Source organism: Lithobates pipiens, unplaced genomic scaffold (genome assembly GCF_037356315.1).
Source record: "Lithobates pipiens isolate NorthernLeopardFrog02 unplaced genomic scaffold, aLitPip1_a1.2 Scaffold_16, whole genome shotgun sequence".
NCBI classification, from domain to species: Eukaryota; Metazoa; Chordata; class Amphibia; order Anura; family Ranidae; genus Lithobates; species Lithobates pipiens.
In genome coordinates this window covers 216,995,159-217,006,839 of record NW_027507748.1, presented here as the reverse complement: position 1 = coordinate 217,006,839, position 11,681 = coordinate 216,995,159, and the positions used below count along the sequence as shown (strand labels likewise).

The 11,681-nt window shown below is 45.7% G+C and overlaps 1 protein-coding gene across 1 annotated transcript in view; it reads left to right on the top strand.

The window, feature by feature from the left end:
* Positions 1-170: 170 nt before the first annotated feature.
* Positions 171-11,681, top strand: part of NUDC (nuclear distribution C, dynein complex regulator) — a 72,132-nt gene continuing 60,621 nt past the window's right edge. Inside the window, exons 1-2 of the mRNA XM_077481034.1 lie at positions 171-336; positions 10,115-10,192. Coding sequence (XP_077337160.1) covers positions 250-336; positions 10,115-10,192 — 165 coding nt within the window. The 5' untranslated portion in view covers positions 171-249. The remainder of the gene's footprint in view (positions 337-10,114; positions 10,193-11,681) is intronic.

Below are 11,681 nucleotides of genomic sequence, written 5' to 3'. Positions count from 1 at the left end.
ATTCTAGACTCTTCTTGTGATTGGCTGAAAACAACTTCTTGCAGTGTCGGTCGTTAGCCAATCGTCTTTTACTTCGGACCATAGAGTACTAGAAACGACACTTCCGGTTTTGCTTCTAGAGCGCCGTTGGGTAACTGTAGCAACGGCTGTAGCGTAGTAGAGGGGTTGCAGCGATTGGATAGACTGGTGGTAGGAGGGGCGTGTTGGGGGGTTCGCGGAAGTTGTGCAGCGTGTGTAGGACTGAGCAGGATGGCGACGAGCGGGTGTGCAGATGATGAGCGCTTTGACTCTATGTTACTGGCTATGGCTCAGCAGCACGAGGGCGGCGTGCAGGAGGTGAGCGCTGTCTACACTCCGCACTCCTCTCTCACTAGCAACCCCCCACCTCATAGAGCTCAATACAATACTCATTGATGTAAAGAGAGCCATGGCCACAGCATATATCTTTTTTTTTTTTTTCTTTTCTTCAAATATTCAATATAAATTTACTTGGAAAATCTGCTTTAGGCCCCATTCACGTTTAGCGACTTGAAATCATGGGTAGAATTGGCGTGTTTCTGCCTGCGTTTCCAACTCGTGGTGAGACACCCCTTTGGGGGTCATTTATTCTTAATGGTACCTCAAATGTGGTGCAATTGTTACACAAAATGTGAATGGGACCTTAATGTTGTGAGTTTTGCCTGCCGGCCATCTCACCATAACTTACTGCATGGTTTACGGCTTCTCTGTTGTTTACTTTCAATGTCTAAAGACTACATATCCCATGGTACTTTGCTCCTGAAACTCTTCCTCTCAGCATCTCTGTAGATCAGAAGGCAAACTCTGTGAAATGTGTGACACAGCAGTGCCCACTCACAGGGCATGGTGAATATGAGTCACAGTGTTTAAGGTAAATATATGGGGATCTTCACAAAGGGTTTAGACTACAACGGGGGTGCCCAACCGGTAGCCCACGACCTCCTTTTACATTAAAATATTGCCACTATATATACCTTTTGGAGCTGATCTGTGTACCACAGTCGGTGATAAACTGCACAGTTTCTCCAGTGCTGAGAGTTCAGGTAGGAAGAGATTTCCACTGCAGCCTGTATACACGCCCACATGTGTGATGTCAACATCACGTGACCTGGTAAGTTCAGCTCAACAAGGAAATGTTCTCTACACAGCATAAAAGACACAACTGAACATGTGCAGGTTGGCTGGCCTTCCCCAAATAGTGGGGTGGGGGGTCTGAGTATACAGGATAAAACTGCCTTTTTACACAATGCATAGGATTAACCCCTTAAAGTGGTGTTGCACATAAAAAAAAATTAAAACTGGATTTTTCTTTTTTAACATGCCTGTTGCTAGGGGGTCCCTCGTAGTCTGCCTCCTTCAGTGCCTGGGCTGGTGACATCACTTCCCCTTGGCACAGGAAGGGCTCAGCTCTGCCTGCTCCCTCCTGTCAGTCAACTGGGACACGTGACAGGTCCCAGAGGACTGTGTGTGCCCACAGAATGCCGGCGTTGCCGAGCAGAGGGGGGAACGAGCGTAGCTTCGTTTCCCCGCATCGCTGGACCCTGGGACAGGAAAGTGACCGATTATTAAAAGCCAGCAGCTGCAGTATTTGTAGCTGCTGACTTTAAATTTTTTTTTTTTAGGGGAACTCCCCTTTAAAGCGGGAGTCTGCCGTTTTTTTTTTTTTAAAGCCAGCAGCTACAAATACTGCAGCTGCTGACTTTTAAAATGGTGACACTTGCCCGCCCAGCGCGTCCGCGATGTCGGCACCCGAAGCCGATCTCTCGATCGTCTCTCGGGTGCTGCCGCCCCCATCTTGGGTATGGGAATCAGGAAGTGGAGCCTTTCGGCTTCATTTCCCGGTTCCCTACTGCGCATGCGCGAGTCGCCCTGCGCAATAAGGATGGTCCCCGCTGTCTCTGGGATCTGTGTGTTTCCCAGCAGGCAGCGGGGGACTTTCGGAAAGGGGAGTAGATTCTGCGGAAAGGGGCGTACCTTCTGCACAATCTACGCCGGAAGTGGGTGCAGATACCTGTACTGTACAGGTACCTGCACCCCCCTCCCCCCTGAAAGGTGCCAATTGTGGCGCCGGAGGGGGGGGGAGGATTCCAATGAGCAGAAGGTCCACTTTAGGGTGGACCTCCACTTTAAGTTCCACAGTGAGCATAACAAGCATGCTATGCTGCATATACAGACTCATTTTACTGTTGTGGGTTTCGTAACACTTTAAGAGGTACGTTTATGAAAATGACTGTGTGTGTGTGTATATATATATATATCTATCTCACCAGCCACTTTTTTTAGGTATTAATGATATGATTTAGCACTTTATATGGTATATGTTTTTCAGCGCAGCTTTCTTTTTTAATTACTTTATATTGTGTGTATCTCACATCAAGTTGCAGCAGGAACCTTTAACATAATTTTTGTCTCATGGATATATATTTTTTAACCTTTATGGACAGCGCTGTTTTTCACAATTTTTTTCATACTTTATTAGGTATACCTGTTTAAGTGCTTGGTAACACATTGCTAATCAGCCAATCATATGGCAGCAACTCAATGCGTTTAGGCATCTAGATGTAGGTAAGACAAATTGCTGAATTTCAAACCAAACAGAATGGTGGAAAAAGGGGATTTACTTTGAATGTTGCATGGTTGTTGGTGCTTGACGGCTGGTCTGAGTAAAAACTGCTGATCTACTGGGATTTTAAGAAGATTAGAAAAACATTGCCTGGTCTGATGAGTCTCAATTTCAGCAGGGACATTCAGATGGTAAGGCCAGAATTTGGTGTAAACAACATAAAAGCATGGATCCATCCTGCCTTGTATCAAGGGTTCAGACTGGTGGTGTAATGGTGTGGTGGAGATTTTCTTGGCACACTTTGGGCCCCTTAGAACAAGTTGAGCATCGTTTACATCCCACGGCCTACCTGAATATTGCTGACCATGTCCATCCCTTTATGACTACATTGTACCCATCTTCTGATGGTTCCTTCCAGCAGGATAATGCACCATGTCACAAAGCTCAAATCACCTCAGCACTGGTTTCTTGAACATGACAATGAGGTCGCTGTACTCCAATGGCCTCCACAGTCACCACATCTCAATCCAATAGAGCACCTTTGGGATGTGGTGGAATGGGATGGTCACCAGCTCACTGAGCGATCAGCTGCCTTTGGTTGCTCGATCCTTGTCTAGAAGCAGCAGGGGGACAGATGTACCACTTTGTTGTGGTCTAATTGTGAAGTGGAAGGAAAATGATAAATGTTTTTCAACATTTTTTTTTTTTTTTTACAAAATAAATATCTGAAAAGTGTGGTGTGCATTTGTATTTAGCTCCCTTTACTCTGATACCCCTAACGAAGATCTAGTGGAACCAATTGCCTTCAGAAGTCACCTAATTAGTAAATAGACTCCACCTCTGTGTAATTTAATCTCTGTATAAATACATCTGTTCTGTGAAGTCTGAGGTTTGTTAGAGAACCTTAGTTAACAAACAGGATCATGAAGGCCAAGGAACATACCTGACAGGTCAGGGATAAAATTGCGGAGAAGCTTAAAGCAAGGTTAGGTTAATATCCCAAACGTCTCAGGGAGCATTGTTAAATCTATCATCCAAAATTGAAAAGAGCACAACTGCAAACCTACGAAGACATGGCAGTCCACCTAAACTGACAGGTCAGGCAAGGAGAGCATTAAAGTGGTTGTAAACCCTTACAAACCACTTTGACCTACAGGTAAGCCTAGATTAAGGCTTACCTGTAGGTCCAAGAAATATCTCCTAAACCTATACGGTTTAGGAGATATTTGCCCGAAGACAGGCACCGCTGTCTACGGCGCATGCGCCGTAGACAGCGGCGCGCAGGCGCACTGAGCGCGGCATTTCCAACAATGGAGCTGCCGCGCGTGTCGGCTCCCGTGCGCATGCGCGGGAGTGACGTCATCGCGGCTCCGCCGAATGACAGCGGCGGAGCTGCGAGACCCCACCGAAAAGATGGATGCGCCGGACTACAGTGGACAGTGGTGACATCGCTGGCTCCTGTGTCAGGTAAGTGACACATAATGGGCTACTATGCGATGCATAGTAGTCCATTATGCTTTGCCTTTGCAGGGAATGAAAGTGGAGGCCCATGGTAACACTGGAGGAGCTGCAGCAATCCACAGCTCAAGTGGGAGAATCTGTCCACAGGACAACTATAAGGCCCCTGTCACACTGAGGCGCTTCTAAACTGCCAGTAAAACATTTGAGCGCTTTTGGAGAGCTTTCCGTTCATTTCAATGGAGAGGGGCATTTTTCACCGCCTTGCCAGCTCACTGCCCCAGTGTGAAAACATTCATTGATTTTAATGGAAATAGGTTTTTGTGAGCTTTTCAAGTGCTTTTTTTTTTTTGCGTAAAAGCGCCTCAGCGTGAAAGGGGTCTTAGTCCTGCACTCTACAAATCTGGCCTTTATGTCAGGAGCCATTGTTGAAAAATAGCCATAAGAAGCCTTTCAGAGTGCTCCTAATCTCAGCTCATTGCCTGTATAGAAGACACCTGGGAGCCAGAGATCTTGCTGATTAAGACCGGGTTCACACTGGTACGACAAACACTCCAACATTGGGAGCTTATGTCGCATCATGTGTGACAATCAATGTTTCCCTATGGGAGCCATCTTAATTGGTCCGACACAAGTCAGCCCGACTTTGAAAATGTTCCCTGCACTACTTTGGTCTGACTTTGATCCTACTTCAGCCCGTTCATTAGAATTGTAGTCTGATCGCCTTCTTAACTGACCCGACTTTGGCATGCGACTTGTGCTCTGAGGATCTTGAAGGGCAACTCCACGGCAAAAAATAAAAGCATGGGTTCCTTCTCCAAGAGTATACCAGGCCCTTCGGTCTGGTATGGATTTTCAGGGGAACCCCCCTGCCCCAAAATGTATACCAGACCTTTATCCGAGCACACAGCCCAGCAGGTCAGGAAAGGGGTGGGGAGGAGTGAGCGCTTGCCCCCAACATGTGGAGATGGGTGCTTTGGGGCAGGGAGGCCCTGTGTCCCCACCCCAAATCACCTTGACCCCATGTTGATGAGGACAAGGGCCTCTTCCCAACAACCCTGGCTGTTGGTTGTCTGGGTCTGCGGGGGGCTTATTGAAATCTGGAAGTCCACTTTAATAAGGGTGCCCCCAGATCCCGACCCCCCTACCTTTTATGTGAATGAGTATGGGGTACATTGTACCCCTACCCATTCACCAAAAAAAATAAAAGTCAAAAATAAAACACATTACACATATTTTTAAAGTAATTTTATTAAGGCAGCTCCATTGTCTCTTCCGATCTCTTCTCCCCTCTCTGGGTCATCCTCCACTGATGTCTTCTAGCCCTCTCTGGTTCTTCTCCCTCTGTCCGCTGTCTTCTGACTACGCTGGGTCGTCTCCGCTATCTTCTTGCTCTTTTGCTGGGTCTTCTCCCTCTTTTCTTTCGATGTTGACTCAACACTCTCTCCTGTTCTAATGCTGGGTGTGAGGTGTGCCACTACTTATATTGGCATGGGGACGGGGTCACCAGAGGCCCGCCCCTTATGATGTCACCACCCCATCATTCCCCGGGCGGTGGCGTCATCCGGAGCCCCTTATGACATCACCCGGGGACCCCACCCCACACCAATATACGTAAGGGCACACCACCCACCCAGCATTGGAGCGGGAAAGAGAGAAATTGACTCAACATTGGGAGAAGACCTGGCAAAAGAGCAAGAAGATAGCGGAGAAGACAGCAGGCAGAGGGAGAAGATGTTAGTGGAGGAGGCAGAAGAGCCAGAGAGGGGGGGAAAGATCAGGAGAGACGACAGAGCTGCCTTAATAAATTACTTAAAATATATGTGTAATGTGTTTTATTTTTTTATGTTTTTTTTTTAAATTTTTTTGGGGGAATGGGTAGGGGTACAATGTACCCCCATACTCATTCACATAGGGTGGGGGGGAGCAGGATCTGGGGGCACCCTTGTTAAAGGGGGCTTCCAGATTTCGATAAGCCCTCCGCCCGTAGACTCTGACAACCAGTGGCAAGGGTTGTCTGGAAAAGCCCTTGTCCTAATCAACATGGGGACAAGGTGCTTTGGGGTGGGGTTCAGGAGGGGAGGGCTTGTCCCCGCCCCTTTCCTGACCTGCCAGGCTGTGTGCTCAGATAAGGATCTGGTATGGCTTTTGGGGGTGGGGACCGCATTTCATTTTTTTTTTTTTTTTTTTTGACGCTGGGGGCTCCCCTGAAAATCCATACCAGACAGTGCCTGGTATTGTCAGGCATCAAAGGTGGATTCCTGTTCACTGAAGTTGGATGCATTTCGGACTTCAAGTCACAGGGCAAAGTCGGATCCATAGTTGTACGACTGTGGCGTCGTACCATTGTGAACTCGGCCTGATAGGGAATCAAATACTTATTTCACTCAACACTGAAATGCCCTTTTCTGGATAGTTTTGTTATTCTGTCTCTCACTGTTAAAATAAATTATGTTCTCTTTTGATAAAATAAACTTACCATTAAAATTATAGACTGATCATTTCTTTGTCAGTGGGCAAACGTACATAATCAGCAGGGGATCAAATACTATTTTTCCTTCACTGTAAAATTTCAAGGGGTATGAATACATTTTCAAGGCACTGTACTTGTCTTAATGAGGAACATTATACATAATTTCTATCTGCTGCTTCGTTCCTCTGTTATTGACATGAGTCACTTCTGACATGTTTTCCTGAAACCAAGTGAAGAAGGTGACAGGAGAGGGAGCTCCTGCAGATTGACAGCCTCAGCTCTGTTCCTGTGTGCTGTGTGAAGGGGGTGTGTCCCTTCCATCCAATCAGCATTTAGAACTCTCTTCACTGAGCGCTGCAGCTCAGCTCTCCGCCCCCTTTTTTTCTGAACTCTCAGACAAGCTTATAAATTAAGTACTTTGGATGAAGAGAAAACTGAAGATAGGTACAAATTATGTTAGAAAATTTCATCTTTATCACCTGAGGCCAGTCACTTCACTGGGTATATGTAAGGGTTTACAAGGCCCCTTTCACATGGGGTGGACTCCACTAGCTCAGTGGGGAGTCGCTTCATTGATCCCACGCTGAGCAGGCAGAAGACAGGTCCATCTCTGCTCACTGTGCAGGGATGTGGCCTAAAGCTCCTGATTTAATAAGCCTGTAATAGGAAACAAAATGGGGCTGCCACTGCTTACCATCTCCTGGCTTGGGCTGGAAATGGGTTAAGTCCCTTACTTCCCTTTTAAAGATATGCAGCACAACAGTTAATCATCAAGATCATGTAAAGATTGAAGCAAGAACCAGATATTTAAAATTCAGAATTGCTAATGACGTGCCTTCTTGCCCCTGTGCTTTCTAGCTTATGGATTTGACATACTATATATCAGGGCTTGACAAATTTGCTTGGAATCTAGGAGCCAGCTAAAAAAGTTAGGAGCCAGGTCGGTAACGGCAATCCAGACCTGTCCCTGGCCTGACATGGAGACGAGTGAGGGGAGGATAGCGCGGCCCCCCCACCTGTCTCCATGTCATTGCCCATAGCTCTTAGAGGGACATTTTTTTTTTTATTTTTTTTTTTTCAAATGACAATTTTTTTTTTTTTTATTGCATTTTAGTGTAAATTTGAGATCTGAGGTCTCTCTGACCCCAGATCTCATATATTTAAGAGGACCTGTCCTGTTTTTTTCAATTACAAGGGATTTTTACATTCCTTGTAATAGGAATAAAAGTGACAATTTTTTTTTTTTAAAAGCACCGTGAAAAAATAAAAAGTTAAAATAAAAAAAAAAAATGTTTTAAATGCGCCCTGTCCTGCCAAGCTTGCGTGCAGAAGTGAACGCATACGTGAGTAGCGCCCGCATAGGAAAGCGGTGTTCAAACCACACATGAGGTATCGCTGCGTTCGGTAGAGCGAGAGCAATAATTCTAGCCCTAGACCTCCTCTGTAACCCAAAACGTGCAACCTGTAGAATTTTTTAAACGTCGCCTATGGAGATTTTAAAGGCTAAAAGTTTGTCGCCATTCCATGAGCGGACGCAATTTTGAAGCGTGACATGTTGGGTATCAATTTATTCGGTGTAACATTATTTTTCACAATATAAAAAAATTGGGCCAACTTTACTGTTATATTTAATTAAAAAAATAAGACTTTTTCCCCGAAAATGCGCTTGTAAGTCCGCTGCACAAATACGGTGTGACAGACAGTATTGCAACGACCACCATTTTATTCTCTAGGTTGTTAGAACTCCTAAACACACACACATATATACACACACACACATTTTTTTTTTTTATTATTCTAAGTAAAGGTGAGATGGGTGGGCAGTGAAAGCTTCATTAGCATCGCTGGCTGTCATACCAACAGCCACCACTAGATGGCGCCAGATTACAGAACTAAACATAGGACCACAGAAGGCCTCAAAGCCGCGGCCTCAATTACCGGCCGGCGGCGGCACGGCCCGACACGATCACGCCAGGGGGGGGGTGGAAGGAGACAGGATACCCCCGCTGTGCTGCCCCAGGCGCCAGATCACAAATTCTAGTCGCCAATGCGATCTGGCGCCCAGGGTTTGTCGAGCCCTGCTATATATGATAATATACCATGTCTCTTTATACTGATAAATAGGGATGCACCAATACCACTTTAACATTAAGTACGAGAGTACGGGTACCGATACTTTTTGGAAGTACTTGCTGATACCAATAACTGATACTCATCGCCTAGGAAGAGTAGGTTTGGGGGGCGGGGTTGTTAGGGAGTTGGGTGAGGACAGGGTAGGTGGGGGGTAGAGGGATAAGTAAGGGCAGGGTAGTTGAGGGTGGGGTTAAATAGGGATTGTGGGGTAGGAGAGTTGGGATGGGAATAGGCTGTGATTGCTGTGGAAAGAGGATGGGGATGGGAGGGTCATTGGGAGACTTTCTCTTAAAACGTTGGACTCTCAGAATAACCATTTCTACAGTATATGTCAGCAGTGCAAATCACGGGGCTTGCAAATGAATGTTAACCCTTAATCCTGCAAAACAAAGTAAACAGTCCAAAGCTGAAAGTCTCCCAAGCAGAAAAGAGTAGCTGAGCGATTTGCAGGTTTCCCCCACATAAGTACAATACCTCCAGTCACTGTAATGTAACATCCTCCACTGCTGTCTCAGTCGTCATGTGATAGTTTCGCACCAGTCATCAAAGACTCGAGACGTCCAGCAGTTACCTTGCATGCAAACAGGCAAAGGAGAACCATCCACTGCAAAACTGGACACTGCTGGGAATCTGGAACAGGATGAAGTCTGACAGTAATGCACCTATGTATTTTCAATGTTAGGCAGGTAACAGGCAGGGGCTCTCAGTTGTGGGACATAGCTTAGATTCCCCCCCCCCCCCCCAAAGCTGTCATCACATCCTGTATCTACATTTTCGTGAGTACTGATGCTCATAAAAATGCCTATTATCGGCGCAACCCTACTGATAGTCACGTTCAGTTTAACAGATTGGACCAAATCTGCTACATGGTAGTTATATAAAAAATATACTGCGTAAATACAGATTTCTTAGTGCTTTGTTTTTGTTTTTTTAGGTGTTCTGGATCTTGTGCATAAATCTAAATCCCTTTATCTTACTATATTAATGAGTCCCAATTTTGCACATACAGAACATGAAATGGAAAGTTGACTGTTTAGAAATTTGTTAAAGCGTAACAAATGGAGGGCTGTGTTTACCTGCATGGGGTGGCACAGTTGTTCCGTGTCGGCAGTCCCATTGCTGCGCAGACACTTCACTCCCAATTTACATTAGTGGGACTACCTGCATGGGGTGCATGTAACAATTATGCACCCCCTTGTGGGTAAACATGGCTCTACACGGGTGTATGCTATGAACAAGGCCTTGGCAGCTAGGCCTGCTGTTCTTTCATGCATCGCACTCCTCATTGTTTTCACTTTGAGATGACCTGTTGTAACAAAGCCTTTCATTTGTTCAAACCTTTGTATTCTAACAAAGCTTCAGAATATAGTATACTGAATGTATTGTAGCTTTATTATTTATTCCACTAAAGCTGGACATGTCAGTGCATGTTTGTGTACAATTTTACCTATTTCTGTTCTCTTATACAGCTTGTAAACACATTCTTCAGTTTCCTAAGGAGAAAAACTGACTTCTTTTTGGGGGGTGAAAGTGGAGCAGCTGAAAAGGTAAGTTGACTCAAAACTGTAGCTATTGTGGTTCTTCACCGATTGAAAAAAAGATTAAGTAAGCAGCTACAGATACTGTAGCTGCTGACTTTTAATAAAAAGATGTTCACCTGTCCAGGAAACCAGCGCTGTGCTCACCCCAACAGGTTATTCGCAAGTCTTCATGTCCATGGCGCCTGGCATGATTTATGTGGGTAGCTGGCTGTGATTGCTTGTGGCCTCACAGCCAGCTGCCCACTGCGTTTTGTGAATGGTCCTGCAACCTTCTGGGAACTGTGAGATGTCCCAGAGGGTTGCGGGCGGGAGCTTGTGGAGGGAGGAGACCATCTGGTGGGTCACCAGAAAACACCGGTACCTGCTCGCCCTTACAAAAAAAAGTGACAAAATTGGGAGTGGGCGTTAAGCGAAGCTCAGCTTTATCCACTTCATGTCCGGCCATGTATTAAAATGGCTGGATGGGACAAGCGGTAATGCAGGCTTCCTGCATTAGCAGCTTGTGCTCAGCTCCTTTAGCGTACAGTGGCATACTCTGTTTTCGCAGTGTGTCTCGGATACAGCAGATTGCAGAGTACAGGGCCAGTGAAATTGGCCCTGTACCATGTGATCGCTGTGAGCAAACACAGTTGTAAACAATAGCTTCAGCCTTTGGTTTCTGTGTGAAGGGAAACTGACTGCTTGCTACAGCCATCAGGACTGTAGTAAGCAATCAGTAAAAAAAATAAACCAAAAAAAATAAAAATAAACACTGATTACCCTCCACATCCCAAACAAGTACAGTGTCACTATGGTGACATTGTACTGCTCTCACTATTGAACAGAGATGTTGACTGCTGCTCTGATGACATTGTATGCCCGTGCGGCAGCCATTGTCTGTGATGAATAGCCACAGCAGTGCAATGTCACCATAGTGACACTGCACTGTTATGGTGACAGTATGTTAAAGTGTGTGTATATGTATATATATATATATATATATATATATATATCTATATCTATATCTATATCTATATCTCCAGAGGTCGACCGAAATGGGTTTTTCTCTGGCTGATGTAGAAATCGTGGCGGCCAATGGCCGATATGATGCCGATTTTTTTTTTTTCTTTTTTTCTCCCCTTCATCTCATAAAATCTAAGTTTAGACACCTTTCACACTGGGGCATTTTCAGACGCTTTTGGGCTAAAAATAGCGCCTGTAAATTGCCTTCAAAACGGCTCCCCTGCAGGCTGTGTGGAAGCCCGAGTGCTTTCACACTAAGGCAAGCAAGCAGCATCTTTGGAGCGGTGTACACTGCTCCTCCACCACTCCTGCCCATTAAAATGAATGGGCAGCACTGCTGAAGCGCCTGCAATGCGATTTGGCAGCAGTGCTTCACAGGCGCATTTAACCTCTTCCTCAGCCGATAGCTGGGTTATAAGTGCCCCGCTAGCAGCGGAATAGCGCCGCTAAAATGACGGTAAATCGCCGCTAAAACTAGCAGCGTTTTATCGCC